Source organism: Panthera pardus, unplaced genomic scaffold (genome assembly GCF_024362965.1).
Source record: "Panthera pardus isolate Hobbes unplaced genomic scaffold, ASM2436296v1 HiC_scaffold_3, whole genome shotgun sequence".
Taxonomy (NCBI): Eukaryota; Metazoa; Chordata; class Mammalia; order Carnivora; family Felidae; genus Panthera; species Panthera pardus.
Window position 1 is genome coordinate 29076541 of NW_026526876.1, and position 17953 is coordinate 29094493.

At 36.9% G+C, this 17953-nt stretch overlaps 1 protein-coding gene across 5 annotated transcripts in view; it reads right to left on the reverse strand.

The window, feature by feature from the left end:
* EFCAB3 (EF-hand calcium binding domain 3) overlaps positions 1-16667 on the reverse strand; it is a 157773-nt gene extending 141106 nt beyond the window's left edge. For 4 of the 5 annotated variants that reach the window (XM_053892743.1, XM_019466646.2, XM_019466644.2 and 1 more), the window contains exons 1-13: positions 16567-16667; positions 14863-14916; positions 13823-13927; positions 9306-9359; positions 8544-8648; positions 7943-7996; positions 6895-6999; positions 3754-3804; positions 3002-3106; positions 2129-2182; positions 1345-1449; positions 609-662; positions 50-154 (exon numbers count right to left, since the gene is read on the reverse strand). In XM_053892743.1, coding sequence (XP_053748718.1) covers positions 50-154; positions 609-662; positions 1345-1449; positions 2129-2182; positions 3002-3106; positions 3754-3804; positions 6895-6999; positions 7943-7996; positions 8544-8648; positions 9306-9359; positions 13823-13883 — 853 coding nt within the window. In that variant the 5' untranslated portion in view covers positions 13884-13927; positions 14863-14916; positions 16567-16667. The remainder of the gene's footprint in view (positions 1-49; positions 155-608; positions 663-1344; positions 1450-2128; positions 2183-3001; positions 3107-3753; positions 3805-6894; positions 7000-7942; positions 7997-8543; positions 8649-9305; positions 9360-13822; positions 13928-14862; positions 14917-16566) is intronic. The other variant, XM_019466645.2, reaches the window with a different exon arrangement.
* Positions 16668-17953: the final 1286 nt, after the last annotated feature.

The following is a 17953-nucleotide window of genomic DNA, read 5'->3' on the forward strand; positions in this document are numbered from 1 at the left end:
CTTAAGCCCAATATTCTCTGAAATCCACAGCAATGCCTGAAATGCTTACCATCCAATGGCAGTATGTTCAGTAGATCCTGGCTTTCTTTATTTGTTAACTCAATACCTACATTTTTCAGATAAAGTTGTGTGTCACTGGCATTAATTTTATCACCTTTAAAAAGATGGGAGATAAGGTATGTGAACATTTTCATGTATAACAATTCTAATTTAAGAAAATTATAATAACATAGCAGCATCTCAACTTGCTAGAGATATAACTTCAGAACAAGGATACAGGGAGGCTTGTCTAACTGCATCACAAGAAGGGGTTAAAAGATAACATGTCTCCTCTAAGCCTTGTCAAAAGAATGCTTTTATTAATGCTCTAAAAAAGGGGGACAAGCCAACCAGCCTATAATAAAATAGACTTCTTAAAAAATGATACTTCTAAAACCATAGGTAATAAGAAGTCCATCTATATTCTTAAAGACAAACACGCCATCAGTATATCGGTGAAATAAGGCTTGTGTATAGTTTGGAATACTGGGATATACGATTAAAATATGGTATGTACATACAACAAAGGATCCTGATTTTAGATTTTTTCCTCATTACTTCTCACTCACCAGAAAATAAATTTGCTGTCCTCATAAAGGAGTTCAGTGAAATCCTTCCATTATCTGGAATACAAATCATAAATTGTACACAAACAAAACATGTATTGCTATTGGGAATAGGACGCCTTTCTTCGATGAAATTTTCTAACTTCTCATTCCTTACATAGAGGGAATTTGTTGATATTTCATTTTCTTAAAACATCCAACAACCTTCTAGAATTCTAAAGAGGGTGTTTTAACATGCTAAATTAGATCTTTAATTCTTTTCCACTTGACCCTTTTCACTTAAAAGATATCTCTCTGGTGCCATATTACTGGTCTAAAGTCAGATATCACTGAGCCTCTATTTCAACCCAACCCGACATTCATATCTGTGAAATCAGAATATGATCACCTCTGGTTTGTACACTGCTTGTCAGACAATTCCAAACCTTTTTTTTTTTTTTTTACCTCCTCATATGGTTTTGTCAATCTCTGACCCTTTTCCAGCATCTATTTCAATAACTTCTATTGTTTTTCTCTGAAGTACTGTTTTGCTTTTCCTAGCTAAATTGTAATCTACCAGCGCCCTATTGATCCTCACATGATATTAACAATAATAATCAGAAGTCCTATTTCTCATCCTCGAGGATTATAACTCTACAAGTGCTTTTAACTTTCTAAGTGAAATTGAATAAGAATACTCAGATTTCATGAGAAGATTTCGAAGATTTTTCTGAAAGGAAGTGGTAAGTGAAATACTCACTATCAATTTTCAAATGATTCCGTAGATCTTTGATTTCTTCATTTTCAAGGTCATAGTTCAAGTTTTCCAGAATGGTTTCTAGTTTATTTTCTAAAATTTTCCCTCCTTAATAAATAAAGAGGCAAAACAGAAATGTGAAACTATGCCTATTATTAAAAGAATTCTAGTTAAGTCTATGCACCAAATCCCAATGGGGTTGGGGGAGAAAAGCAAAGTTGCCATGCAGATGTTCAAGGCAAACATAAAACTAAGGTGGCGGGGGACAGGGCTGGGGAATGTGAAGAAAAGAACATTGTCCTTACATATGCTATAAGACACCCTGCTAAAATTTGTTATAGAATATAAAGCAAGGAAAAGGAATGAAATTTCTTATTCATTCTTCATTTATTATTCATAATGGAGGAATATGTCAGAAACAACAGCCACGATTCTGGCTGCTGAGTTTGAAACCTGCCATTGTAACAGTAAACCATTTCTACACACTTAGTGGTTACGTGACCTTGAATTATAAGTCATAAGGGGGAATAAAAAGGTTAATAACCTAACTTAAATATAACAGAGTGGTTAGGAATAGGGGTTCAAATCCTCTTTCTAAGTTCAAACTGTGTGACCTTAGGCAAGTGAGTTAATACCTCCCATTTGTAAAATGGTGCCAATGTAAGTACATACCTCATAGAGTTTTTGTGATAATTAAGCGAGTTATTAGACATCAAGTACTTAGGACAGTACCTGGCATTATAATCAAGAGAAATAAGCTGTTGTTATCATTAAGCTTATCACTCACCTTGGAAAGTCTTTACACCTTCTAGCAACCGAACATGATACACCTTTCCATCAACTATAAGAGAAGTCATAATTGATGTCTTAGAGAAAGTGATACAGCAATTCATAACAAGAGTACAGTCTATTTAATAAAGACAATGTCACATGCTTTGCCTTACAGATTTATCTCATTTCTTATCCACACATCCTTCTCTTGGCTTTAAGAAAAAGGGAAGGAGGGGGTGCCTGGGTGGCTCAGTTGGTTAAGTGTTTGACTTCGGCTCACATAATGATCTAGCTCGCAGTTTGTGAGTTTGAGCCCTGTATCAGGCTCTCTGATATGGCATGGCTCTCTGAAGCAGCATGCAGCCTGCTTCAGATCCTCTGTCTCCCTTTCTCTCTGCCCCTTTCCCCTCTCAAAAATAAATCAACTTTTTAAAAAGTACATGTCTATTAAAAAAAAAAAAGAATAAAGGGAAGGAGTAGAGGAAGGTCTTAAATTTATCCATTTTACTGTTCTGAATCTTTCCATCTCTTTGATTTGACACTTTTTAACCTGACTTCCTCTCTTTTTCCCCCTTCTTTCTCTTTATGCTTTAGGGCTGCCAGACATTTCAAAGTTAATATACTAAATTAAATTTTATCAATTTAAAAATCTTAATTTCTTTATGAAGTCCTCAAGCTATATCCCAATCAAGTAAGCTCCATCCCCTATGGCAGCCTCCATGAGGGCAAGGATTTTTGTCTTTAATCCCATAACCTAAGAAGTGCTCAATAAATGCATTGAATATACATATATGTTTAATAAATGTTTAATAATTCCCCACCTACCCCAATAATATATACACTTAAACTACGTTCTCCTAAAGGCCAAACCAGTATCAGAAATGCTCACAAGTAATTGGCAGGGTTTTTAGCAGCCTCCAGCGTTCCTTAGGTGTGAGTTCTATCCCTATGTTTTTCAAAACGTCATCTACTTCATCAACATTAATCTTGATTCCTTTGAAAAGATGTAAATTATGACTGATGAAAAATTTAAGGGTGATGAGTGATTCTAAACTATGATTTTCATCTAAGTTTAATTGCAGAATTAAGAGTGGGGTTGGTCAAAATACTGAGTCAAGACTCTAAGGGAATGTCAGAAACAGCACTAAATCTCATAATTCTAGAGAGAAAAAAATACTCTTTGAATGCTCAAATAAAAATGGGATAAATCAACACTCTGAAATGGGAGTTGTATACGAAACTAGAACCACTTATATAAATGACTATATAAATCATTCTATACAGATGGTATGTATATTACTTTTTATCTGCCTGTATGATAAGTTATTCAGAAAAAGATTTATACCAATGTTTTATCATGCCAGTTATTGTGGTAACATAGACTTTTGGCTCTTCCAACAATGGAAAGTGATGGGCATTTTTGAAAAAAAAAAAATCCAGAGAACACAGGATATTTTAGTAAGACATAAAAATTTAGTAGTTTTGTTCAAAAAGCATATAACTCAGAGCTAATCTGGACCGTTAATATACCAAGAAGACTAATAATGTCAGTATTATAGGGATAAAATGTTTAAAACCATAACATAAAAGCATCAGAATGTTGCTATTTATAATAAGTTTTTCCTATAAGCTTTCACTCACCTCTGAATGGCTCTAAATTTTCCATGAGCATATTCAGCTTAACCTTTATATCTGTAAAATAATGTACAAATGAGACCCAGCCATAATGACTCAGACCCAGAAAACATTATAAAGATGTCATATTGTGGAACAAAACCCTGAAATTTAGAAGTTTATCCCAGATGAACATGGAATTGGAGAACAAAATTTTATTTTATTAATTTTTTAATGTTTTTTTTTTTTTTTTTTTTTTTTTTTTTTTGAGAGAGAGAGAGAGAGAGAGAGAGAGAGAGGCGGGGGGGAGGGGAAGAGAGGCAGAGAGAGAGGGAGACAGAATCTGAAGCAGGCTCCAGGCTCTGAGTTGTCAGCACACAGCCCAATTCGGGGCCAGAACTCACAAGTGTGCGATCATGACCTGAGCCGAAGTCAGACACCCAACCGACTGAGCCACCCAGGTGCCCCAAGAATAAGAATTTAAATATGACAAATATATAGCAAAGAAGAAGAAGCTGCAGTATAAGATATCAAATGCTGTACATAGGAGTGTTAGCAAGTTTTATTTTTAAATTTATTTTTATTTTTACTTTGATAGTTTCATGTCTACAATTTATTGAGTCAACACTTCCACAAATCACCCTGTGCTCATCACTACAAGTGTACCCTTAATCCCCATCACCTATTTCACCTCTACCCCCACCACCTCCTCTTTGGTAACCATCACTGTGTTCTCTATAGTTAAGAGTCTGTTTCTTGGTTTTCCTCTCTATTTCTTCTCCCCTCTGGTCTTTTGTTTTGGTTCTTAAATTCCACATGAGTGAAATCATATGGTATTTGTCTTTCTCTGACTTATTTTTCTTAGCTCCTCTAGCCATATAAGCTCCTTATATCCTCTAGCTCCATCCACGTCATTGCAAGTGGCAAGATTTCATTCTTTTTATGGCTGAGTAATATTCCATTGTATATATCCATTTATCAGTTGATGGACATTTGGGCTCTTTCCATTATTTGGCTGTTGTTGATGATGTGTCTATAAACATCGGGGGGCATGTATCCCTTCGAATTAGTATTTTTGCATTCATTGGGTAAATACCAGTAGTGCTAGAAAGTTTTGAAAGCATTGCTGGTCCTGCCTTCCACTTCACTTGTTCCACTTTGGACCCAGGAGTATTCTGAGGTTTGGCCACCTTACCATTGCAGGATTTAAAAGCAATGTATACTGTAACGTCAATGTGTTTACCTACCTAAAATGTTGTACATGGCTACTTCCACACTCAACCCTTACTCAGCACATTCTTTAAGCTTCCAATTCCATAGCCACCAAGATTTCCAGTCTTTTCTGAATCTCTCATTCGTGTACTTACTGGTTGAAAATCCTCGTTTCTAGGGCCACATCACACAGCCCCCTGAGGGTATCATTCATACCACAGTCTATGTAGCCCTCCTTACCTCTCCTACACAAGGCAGTATTATTTAGTAGAAAGGGCAAACCTTTGAAGTTTATATAAACCTAGAAAGGCTTCTATAGGGTTGACATCCCCATTCTGCCACTTAGCAGCCATGTGGCTTTGGTCAAGTCAATTAACTTCTGTGACTGACTCTCAATTTCCACGTCAGAGAAACCAGGATTACAATCTATTTTTCAGAGTTGTTTTGAGGACTATTGATAACATATTTCAAGTGCCAAATATTGTTTGTGGTATATAGCAGGCATTTAATACTTTGTAATTATTGAGGAATAATGTCAGCTCATGGCAGGATAAGACATCCCTCCTTTTTGTCCCCCTTTCTAACAACCGAATTCAGCATCTATCCGTGAACAAAAGTGTCTCTGTGGGAGTTGTGGGATCCGGCACCATATGCCAAGGAACCCAGCAGGAATCTACCCACATGGGTACTGGGTAACAGGTAGACAGACCTTGGTACAGGCTGTAGAACCAGCAGGAACTTGCAAACCAGCCACAGGCCCTCTGTGGTTGGGAAAATCCAGAAGAGTGATGACTTGGGCAGACACCCACAATGAGTGGGCCTTTGTGGAGGTCCACCTCTCCTGAGGAGAGATTCCAGCACTCCATTGGAGTTTGGATGCACTGGAGAGGGTAAAAGGAATCCTGCCAGTGTGGCCCCACCCTGAAGGCAACACAGCGCAGGGCTATACTACTAGCTGGTGACAGTCTCTCCCGTGGAGGAAGGGATAGCTGTGAGTGATTGTCCAGCTACCCCAGCTGTGTGGAACACTGCTGGAGAAGCCGGTTTCTCTCCTGCAGCACCCCAAGTGTTGAGGTGGGACCACTATGACTGGGGAAAGGAAGAAGATCATGAACAGGCAGATAATGTTAAAGAGCATTCAACGGGTGTGGTTTCTGCTGACTGCCTCAGGACGCAGTAGATAAGCCTGAGCTTCTGGGAGAACCTCACCTGAGGAACCCCACACCTGGCCTGTGTGGGCACCTCCAACACCCCGAGTGCTAAGCCCATACCTCCCCCCGACTCTGCAGCAAGCTGCTTGTGCAGGCTCATGAGTGTGGTGGCAAGAGTAAACAGGAGTGTCCTCAGAGAACACTCCAGGGGCTGTGGACAAGGGAGAAACCACAAACTTGAGCTGTAGCTCCACCTTTTGGAAAACAAAAGAGAGGTTTCCAATAGCTGGCCCGGTGTGTTGTAAGAACCAAAGACAGACAAGCCTAAGAGTTCTTCTGGAAAGCAGAGCTAGAAGTGTGGGCCAGGTGTATCCAGACAATGTTGGAGGAAGTCCCAGATAGAAGCAGGACCAGTGAAAAATCTCTCCCATCTGAAGATAATCCTCAAGACAAGTAGATTTGGGGAAGTGATTACTTGTCTTTTCTGCTATTATATCTCCTTCTTTTAGTCTAGTTAAAAATGTATGGTGATTTAAGGGCTTTTTCCTTTTTTTTTCCCCCTGCTGGTTTTAAAATTTCTTCTTTGACTTTACTTTCCTTTGTTTCATTTCTCTACCTGCTTCTTAGGTCTGTCAATTTCTAGTTGGTGTCTACGAATTTAGGCCTGCAGGGGTGTCACTGTTTTAGCAGATTACTGATGTCTGATTTAAACAATAATGATCTGATACATTTTTTTCCATATGAATAAATTTGGAAGTTTTATTAGAGGAGTTCACTTTCCCTAAAGGTGGAACAACAAACTCACCATCAGTTGGCAGACGATTCTGCAGGTCCTCAATTTCCTCATCCTCCAGCTCGTAACCCAAGTTTTCCAGGATGCTTTGCATTTTAGGGGTGTAGCACTTTCCACCTCAGGGAAGACGGAATAGGGATAAAAATAGGAACTGATATCCAAGAAAAATACTGGCTATATTCACACACCAACTGAGTGAAACAAATCCACAGCACAATAATTAAAAACAAAACAAAACTGTTTAGGGCTACCTGTGGGACATGTTGACACATTCCACAATAGAAATGTATTGTGGAAGCCAAAAATAGAATATATTCATTATATGTATATACATGTATGTATACATACATACATATATACATATACATATGCGTATACATATACGTATATACATATACGTATATGTATATATACATATATACATATACATATACGTATATGTATATATACATATATACATATACGTATATACATATACACATATACATATATGTGTATATGTATATATGCATATATATACACACATACATATACACACATACATATATATACATATGTACATATATATGGTGAATCTGATGAGTTATGTTAGAAAATAACTAGAGCTCTGGATAGCAAATAGATTTTTGAAACTTTTTCAGTATCAGAGAACTATAAATTATCACATTGGATGTAGTTGCATCTAAAGTAGCTCTATAGGCTAATGGGATAATAAAATCAATAATCTAATTATTGTGTAATGATAAGGTCTTTTAAAAGTTAAGGTAAAGTCTGGGGTGCCTAGGTGGCTCAGTCGGTTAAGCATCTGACTTCAGCTCAGGTCATGATCTCTCCCTCCGTGAGTTCAAGCCCCGCATCCAGCTCTGTGCTGACAGCTCAGATCCTGGAGCCTCCTTCAGATTCTGTCTCCCCCTCTCTCTCCCCCTCTCTCTGCCCCTCCCCTGCTCATGCTCTGTCTGTCTCAAAAATAAATAAAAACATTTAAAAAATTTTTAAAAAAGTTAAGGTAAAGTCTGTAGATCTTAGTTTTATTTGCCTTCTTGTTGAGATTCTGACTTACCAGGAAAAGCTTTTATATAATCGAGCAGTGTATTTTTCTCTACCTTTCCATCAGCTGTAAAATAATACATATTTAAGGTTAAAAAAATTAAGTTTATATGTATAGAGTAAGAAGAGTGAAATTTCATAAATACATACTTTAAAAATATCATCTTAAGTTATATGCCTACATTTCCCAGGCCTACCTATCCTTAATAAATAAGAAAAAAATAAGACGAAGAGAAATTTTTTAATGTGGACAGTCTGTCCATTCTTCTACACTGAAACAGATACACCTTTCCCTCTCATCCTGATTTCTCCTTTTTCTTCCTTTACTACCTGCTAAATTAGCCTTCTTTTTGTCTTTGCCTTGCTTAAGCTTCATTCACTTCAGAGTAATGATACTCTTAATGGCAGAACCTAGGTTGGAAGATAGCATAGCCTCCCAAAACAATACACTTAAATGTCAAAGGCATAATTTCTTTACAACTAAGTGTTGATCTTTTTGTCTTTTCGATTTTTATAGGAAACCAGATGGGTCCATTCTTTAGATGTTCTCACATTAAAGTTTACACTAGCACAGAGATATACCATACATATACAGTGATACAGAAACTACCTACCAGTAATCGGCAATATTTTCAACAGCCCCCAGAGCTCTCTATCTGTGAGTTCTATTCCCATGTTTCCCAGTGCTTTGTGTATATCCTTGGCTTCAACTTTTCCTCCTTTAAAAGATGGGAACGGTAACAGATGAGAATTGCCTACTGACTCCAAATGAAGCGTCTAAGCTTAAAAGGGTTATCTATAGTTATCAGAAAGTATTTCTTGAGTTCTAAATAAAATATTTATTCCTAGCGCACTTAATGACCTCAGAGGAGTTAACCCAGATCACAGAAAGGAATATATAGGAGGCAAAGTGATCTAAGTTATGTACAGGCAGCTACCTCATTTTAATTGTATTATCATCACTAAAATCTGTTACTCTTTGCTTTGCCCGACTTGGAAGATAGATTAGCTTCACTGACAGCATTATTTGTATCCCTGCCAAAGTTTCACCTTAACAATTGCTGGGTTACAGTAAACGGTAGTTAAATATTTTAAGTAAATGACCACAGGTGTGTTGCCCATTGGAACGAATCACAAAATAAAAATGAAGTTTCAGAGAATATAGAACTTGTTATAGAGAGAGAGCAGTGCAACATTTTTGCCAAAACATAAATATCCAATGTAATCTTCATGTCATTAGAATCAAATTTTAATCATTAAAAAAGTAGAAGTTAATGGTCAGTAACAGAATAAGAAAACATAACCTTAAATATGTATGTGAATGTGAAGTATTTGCTTTTTTTGTTTTACATCTTTTCACAAAGCATCTTGCTCACCTGTGAATTTCTTTATTTCTTTTAGCAGTGTATGCAGATCAGCCATCCCGGAAGCTAAAAAAATAAGCCACAATTCAGACAGACACAATTGTGCACTGATAGAGAACGACTGTTAAATAGAGCAAAGGCATTAATGTTTCTTTATGATTTGTTGTTGAATACATATATGCAAATTAGCATGAAATGGAAAACTCCTCTCTAAAAATGCTCACTAGTAATTACACTATTTATTTTCTGCTTTCTTTTAATATCCCAGCCTCCACACACCATGTAACATCTCCCTCCTCAGGCTTGTTCTCTTCAATGTATACCACCTACTATATCAGATCCTGGGAACAAGAGTAAAAAAGTTTCAGTTCAGAAATTTAAATCTAACTCTTTCCTCACTTAACATTCTCCAGTATTGACACTTCCAAGTTAACTTAGTTTATTGCATGTTTTCTAGTAGGTATGTTCATTATATGCTCAAAGATTGTGAGTGCCTTTAAATGAAAAAAAAGAAAAAAGTATTTATTCTGTATTCCCTCCAAACATCCTAACCCAGGAAGCACCATAAGGCTTTGCACATGGTAATGTTCAACACTTAAAAATTGAACAGTGGAGTGGAACATGTTAGAATGACAGAATTAGCTCTGAAATCAGTATATTTTTCCAGGATTGCAGATACAGTGTATTTTAGAGTAAGGAAAACTTAGAAATTATGCATATTATTAGCATTTTCTTACCCAAAAATATGCCACTTATTACTATGGAATCCCATTCTTCCTTTAGGGTAGGTTCCAGTATACTGTCTCCATATATATTTCGTTAGCAGATTTGCACCTTACGGGCTCTTGCTACATATATAGCACGACGTCATTTTACATAAAACTCCCAGTTAACTATCAGTTAATGCCTATTGCTGACCATAACTGGAAAGTCTTTGTGGAGAGCCTTACAGAGTGGCTAAGAAACATATTACTTAATTAATTCAATTCCTCATTAATTCAACAAGTATTTACAAAGTATCAAGTATCTGCACATATGTGGGAGGCACTGAGGGATACAACAGTGAGCAACATAGACATGGTTCCTTTCCTCACAGAGCCTTTATTTATTACATATTTCACTGAGGCTAGGTAAGAGGAAACCTTTGATCTGTCAGCTTCTCTGTCAGGACACACTTTCAGAAATCTCTCTCTTATTTTTTATTTTAAGATAGCAAGGAAAATTTGTGCTGATTTCACAGGATCCACAGCAAAGGGATAACAGCTAATCATGCACACGATGATAATGGGAATCATTGAGGGAAGCAGAGTATGATTCATTTGATCTGGGTTTGTAAATGCTTATCTTTGCTCCAGAAGTACATAATATCCTCTAGCCTGAGGACTAAACCCAATGGCTTCTCACTTCTCAATTTTTAACTGGAGCTCTCTCTCTGGATTTCAGTTTTTTTTCTGAGGAAAAAAATTAGTTTGATCAATTTGTTGGCTAGGGTAATGTTTCAAAACCTTACTCTCCACAAGTATTTCTTTCTTCTTCTTCTTGAAAACTTCACTAAAATGGTATGAAAGGAATAACCAATGAATATGCTCACAAAGACAACAATATAGAAGATACCAGTGAACAAAAAACTTCACAAATAATTGCAAATTAGAAAGCAAGTAAGGTAGTGGTAACTAATTTAGCAGAGCTGAGGAAATTATATTCCCCTTATGAGGGGAATAGTAATGAAAAGTCATTGAAATGTCTCTGACAGATAGTAAACTCAAGTGAATAGGAAGTAAAGCAAATCCTTTCTGGAGGAATGCATTTCATTTCAGGTGTCAAAGAATTCTCACAGGAATTTTTCAATAACATTGAACAGCGTATAGTAAATAACCAAACACATAGGGAAATAAGGACACCATAAGTGAGAATCAGAAGAAAAAAACAGAGACAAAAAGAACCCCCACCAATAATTCATTAACTGGAATTATGAGACCAAGATTGTAAGAGAACCATGTTAATTTGAAAGTATCTGTAGGGAACAACAAACTAAAAACCTGACCTAATAGATTCAGAAGAGAACTAAGTAGAATTTCTGGAAATTAAAAATAAAAAACCAAAAGGGTACGAGACAAGATACAAAAAAGAATACAAACAACACAAACTATTGTTTACATTTCTATTGAAATACAAAAACTAAAACCAAGAGGTTGATAGTTAGATCTAACACCAGGCTAGACACCGTTGAAGAGTTAGTATACTGGAAGTCAAGTCAGGCGAAATTATCGAGAATGAAGCACAGGAAGAAAAATACAGAAAATACTGAAGAGGGGCTAAGTGTCATGAAGGATAGAGGAAAATGGTTTAATATACGTTTAATTAGAGTTCCAGGGGAAGAAAAAAAGACTATGCGATACAGACAATATTGGAAGAGAGGACGACTGAGAATTTTCCAGATGTGATGAAAGATTCTAATTTTCAGACTCAGAAGTCCCAAAGAATCCCAGGGAGAATAAGTGAAAAGAATTCCATTCTTATCTTCCACATTATAGTGAAACTTTGGAAACAAAGATAAATGTTTTAAAAGAAACAAAAAAAGACTACCCCCAAAGACCAATAGATTCATAGCTGACTTCTCATCAGCAACATTATAAAGCAGAAAACAATAGAATAGTATTTTCAATGTGCTGAAAAAAAAATAACTGTCCACCTAGAATTCTAAACCCAGAGGAAATATTTTTCAAAAGTAAGGGGAATATAAAGATATTTTTAGGCCCAACTCCCCTCCCAAATCATTACTAGCAGATCCTAAATAAAGGAAGTTACTAACAGCAGAAGAAAAATTATCCCAAATGAAAGATCTGAAGAATGAATAGAAAAGAAAAGGTAAGAGTGGTTAAATCTGGATGAATATTGGCTTTATAAAACACTGCTACTAATAATGCTTTGCTGAGTTAAAAGAATATAAGACAGTATTAAAAGACATTAAACAACTTTAATATAGGGAAGGGGAAAATGGAGTGAAAAATGTTCTTAGGTCCTTGTACTATCCAGGAGGAAATGAATTTGGAGGGGCATTAATCTGTAAGTTTATATGATTTTCTTTAGCAAGGCTCAGAAATAAGAGTGGAGATTTGAATGACTGAGATGATCAAATGTTGGAGTTATATACAGCATGTATGACAGAGAGAGTAGTCGGACAGTGAAAGAAGTAAAGTTAAAACAAGTTATATATTGAAAGAAAATGTAGAAATGCAGGGGCTAGTATTTTTGATGAATATGAGGACTACATTTCTTGGTAATTAAGGTGAGAAAACTAGAAGGCTATTTTTGTTTGTAGGTATGTATGTAATCTCTCTATACCCAGTGTGGGGCTTGAAGTCACAACCCTGAGATCAAGAGTCACATGGTCTTCTGACTGAGCCAGCTGGGTACTCCTAGAAGGCTATGTGAAAGAAGGCAAAACATTGCTGTTTAAAGTTCCTAATGTAGACCAGGGAGGAATAATGAAAACTAGTACCAAAACACAGGAGGAGGGAATCAGGAAGTTGGTATATCACAAAGTTACAGAGGAATGGTTGGTTCACAACCTTGGAAGCTTCCTGGATGAAATCTAAACCTGGACCCCCTTAACAGAGGGCAGAGAGAGAGCAAAGAAAGAGGTGGACCACTCCAGATTGGTAGGTGGCAGGTTTAATAAGCAAGGGAACTTACATATAAGGATTCTCCTGGGTAGCCGCAAGATGAATAGATCTCTGCATCTACACTCTGGAATCTTAAAGTTCACAGAGAGGTCTTAACTGGGTTCGGTCATGTATACTGTCCAGATGGTCTCAAAACACATTGTTTTTTCAAGACAACATCCTTGAATATAGCTCTCACTGTGGGAATGGTGGGCAGAGCATATATTCCAGGGACAGGGGAGGGAGTGAGGAGCCTCTGATTGTCTGGGTCCAGCTCGAGGGTCAACCAGTAGTCATATCCTTCTGATTATTCCTCCAACAGGATTGTATAGCTAGGTGATATGACTTTTAAAAGATATTTAAATTGTTTTAATGTTTATTTATTTTTGAGAGAGACAGAGACAGAATGCGAGTGGATTGAGGCAGAGAAAGAGGGAGGCTCAGAATCTGAAGCAGGCTCCATGCCCTGAGCTGTCAGCACAGAGCCCGACGCGGGGCTCGAACTCACGAGCTGTGAGATCATGACCTGAGCCGAAGTTGGATGCTCAACCGACTGAGCCACCCAGGCGCCCCTAAAAGATATTTAAGTCACATAGTTAATTTGAAATTAGCAACCTCTTCCTTTTGGGCAATAAGCCTTCCTTCAGCTACTTTCAAGTAAATACTTATCACCTATAACTTACTCTAACACATGTACCATGCACCCTGAGATTAATGAAAACACACTGAATCAAAAATATTGTTATGTTTAAAGAGTTAAAAAGTCATATTAGCACCAAAACAGATTTAGTTCCAGACACTCACATAAATAAGCTTTTAAGTCTAAATTTTCCTTAAGAGGTCTCTAATATCTATGATGCTTACCATCAGTTGGTAGGTTTTGTGATAAATCTTTAAGTTTCTTATCTGGGAGCTTGATTTTCATGTTTTCTAAAATGTTTTCCAGGTTACTGACATCAACCTTCCCACCTAAAGAAAGAATTGGGAATACAAGAGAAATTTAATGCCTTCTCCAAAGGAAAAATTTCCAATTAATCCCCCCGTGCCATGCAAAAATATCAGTGACTGAACACATTCAAGTGCACAAAGGTGGACAAAGTAGAATGGCAACCTTTTCCTTGGTCTGGAGGACAATCCTGCAAAGTACAAATTTGTTCTCCAGTGAATTATAACAGTAGAGGCAACGAATGGAAACCTTTTTTTCTGGCAGGCAGGGCATAAATGCTGAGTTTCATTCTTCCAGTCACTGAAATGCCCTGAACAACTGCTAATTCTTTTTTTTTTTTTAATTTTATTTATTTTGAGAAAGAGAGACTGAGAGAAAGAGAGAGGGAGAGCCGAAGTGGGAGAGGGAGGCAGGAGAGGGAGGGAGGGAGGGGGAGGGGGAAGGGGAGGGGGAGGGAGGGGGAGGGAGAGGGAGAGGGAGAGGGAGAGAGGGAGGGAGGGAGGGAGGGAGGGAGAGAGAGAGAGAGAGAGAGAGAGAGAATCCCAAACAGGCTCCATGCTGTCAGTACAGAGAGAATCCCAAACAGGCTCCATGCTGTCAGTACAGATGTAGCCCTACATGGGGCTTCCTCCCAGGAACCTCGAGATCATGACCTGAACTGAAACCGAGTCTGATGCTTAACTGACTGAGCCACACTGGCACCCCTACCAATTTTTGCCTCATGTTTTCTATGTACATCCAGATTTAAATATGCTCTTAAATTACATTTGACAAAAACCAAACTTACTCAACAGCAAAATGAAAGAATTTGAACAAGGCAGCTATATTCACAACAGCAAAATAAATACAGAATCAGTTCATATGAGAGGTGGTAAGAGCCACAAGAGAATAGCTAAATAATAATACAAATGTGAGGCAGGGGAATCTTATTTCTCTTTCTTGTCATCATGTTACTCACCATTGAAAGATTTCAAACCGTCTAGCAATCTGTTTTCATATATGTTTCCATCATCTGTAAGAAAAGGCACAACTGATATCACAGATAAAGTGATATAGAGATAGACTTATTTATTTATTTATTTATTTATTATTTTAATATGAAATGTATTGTCATATTGGTTTCCATATCAGACAAAGGGCTAGTATCCAAAATCTATAAAGAACTCACCAAACTCTGCACCCAAAAAACAAATAATCCAGTGAAGAAATGGGCAGAAAACATGAATAGACACTTCTCTATAGAGATTTAAAGAGACAGTACAAACATGTCATTTCACAAAGATACTTTTAAGTGATTTGCCTTAGAGATAAGTCTGATTCTTCTTTCTCTCCAATGAATCTGAAACCATGGAATGGAGAAAACTCTCAGAGCGCTGTGTCTGGCCAAGTGGAAAGCCGATAATTAGTGGCAGGTGCCATCATGGAATATGAAGATATTTTTCCTTCACTTTCTTTGACTTTTCCTTCTTTCTCCTAATCTCTTAATTCTCCCACCCTCACTTTTTTCTTACACCTCTCAGCTTAACTTTTAGTTTTGAGGGTGAAACCAAAATAGCTGAAAATTTTATATCGAAAGGGAGGATTCAAGAAAATAGAGTTGCTGACTCCCAAAGAACTAATTACACTTTCTAAAGGAAGAACAAGGTTATGCTAAAATTTCTTAGACCTTCTTTTTGTTGTTGTTTTAAAATTAGGAATATGTAATAAGTATAGTTTTTAAAAATCTATTTAAATTCAAGCAGTTCACAAATAATGTAGTATTGGTTTCAGGAGTAGAATTTAGTGATTCATCACTTATATATAACACCAGTGCTCATCCCAACAAGTGCCCTCCTTAATGTCCATCACCCATTTAGTCCATCTCCCCACACACCTCTTCTCCTGCAACCCTCAGTTTGTTCTCTGTATTTAAGTCTCTTATGGTTTGGGCAGAAGACTTGAATAGACACTTTTCCAGAGAAGACATCCAGATGTCTAACAGACACATGAAAAGATGCTCAAAATCACTCATCATCAGGGAAATACAAATCAAAACCACAACGAGATACCTCCTCACACCTGTCAGAATGGCTAACATTAGCAACTCAGGCAACAACAGATGTTGGTGAGGATGCGGAGAAAGGGGAACACTTTTGCACTGTTGGTGGAGATGTAAACTGGTGTAGCCACTCTGGAAAACAGGATGGGGGTTCCTCAAAAAATTAGAAATAGAATTACCCTATGACCCAGCAATTGCACTTCTAGGTATTTATCCAAAGGGTACAAAAATGCTGAATCTAAGGGGTACATACATCCCAATGTTTATAGCAGGGCTATCAACAATAGCTAAATTATGGAAAGAGCCCAAATATCCATCGACTGATGAATGGATAAAGATGTGCTATATATACATGCAATAGAATATTACTCAGTGATCAGAAAGAATGAAATCTTGCCATTTACAACAATGTGGATGGAACTAGCATGTATTATGCTAAGTAAAATAAGTCAGTCAGAGAAAGACAAATGTCATATGATTTCAGTCATATGAGGAATTTAAGAAACCAAACAGATGAACATAGGGGAAGGGAAGGAAAAATAAGCATAGTGCTTTTTAAAAAAGTTGTTTTAAACACATAGGACCACCTCCCTTGAAGGCTCTAATAGTATTTGAAATGCTTACCGTCAACTTGAAGATTTTTCACCAGTTCCAGGTATTCTTTAGGTGTGAATTCTATCCCAATGTCTTCCAGAATATTTTTCAGATCTTTGACGTTAACTTTTTCTCCTTCAAAAAACAGAAATGGCAAGTATAGTTGACAATATTAAGAATTACCTAAGTATTCAAAAAGATGAAACAAAACTGCCCCTGTTTAAACATCACCCTCCCCAACTGCTAGGTTAAAGACAAAAGCACAAGACCTGCTTGGTGGAGTAAAGGGCAGGCAAAGAATTAGAATGTATTCCCTTGTCCCTAAGGGAAAGGTGCACTTTCTTAACACTGGGGATAAGAAAGCACAATTCTCAGTAAACTGGGCTTTTTAGGTAATGTCTTGCTAATTCGAACATAAAGGTTAACTTAATATTGCTCTCGGTCCCCCCCCCCAAATTATTAGATTCTTTGAACAATATACCCTAGTTTTTACTTCAACTATTGTTGTGGTGATCTAGATCAAGGATTGGCGAACTTTATCTGTAAAGGGCGAGATTGTAAATATTTTAAGCTCTGCAGGGTATACAGCCTCTGTTACAGCTACTCAACTCTGCTGTTGTAGCACAAAAGCGGCCATTAATAATATGTAAATGAGGAATATAAGTGTGTTCTAATACAATTTTATTTATAAAAAGAGGCAGAGGACTAGATTTGGTCCATGGGCTGTAGTTTGTTTATCCTTGATACAGATTTTCAGGTTTTTTTCCAGTGGTGAGGATCAGAAGCATTATCACAGGCAAGTATTTTAGAGGCTATAGGACTTGCTACTGAGAAATGAGAAAAAAATTTTAATCCAGACAACCCAAAGATTGACTTTGGGCAATTAGACATAAGCACTTGAAACAACATCTTTGTAACCACCATGCAGGTGAGAAATAGAACAAGACAACACTCTGGGGGTCTGTCATACTCTTTCCCAATCCCTAGCCACAGTCTTTCTCTAGAGGTAATCACTATGCTGACTTTTTTGGACAATGATTTCTTGCTTTTCTTTATACATTTCTCACAATGATCTTAAAAAACAAGTTATAGAACCTGCAAATTATTAGGGCTAGGGAACACTGCACACTATTTGTGATAGCATTTTTATAGAGGCAGATGAAGCAAAATGAAATACTATGCTATTATTATATAGGTAATAAAACTATTATTTTTAAAAAGAATAATGAACAATATAAGATTCAGAATAGTGCTATCTTAACAAGTAAGGAGGCACGGTAAAGGAATAAGGAAACAACCATGTGTTGATGCAATGGTATTGGAAATATTCTAGCTACTTCATTGAGGTGGAGTCATGGAAATGAGTACTATACTTATGGATTTATGTGTTCACTGAAAACAGGAAAATGTCATTAAA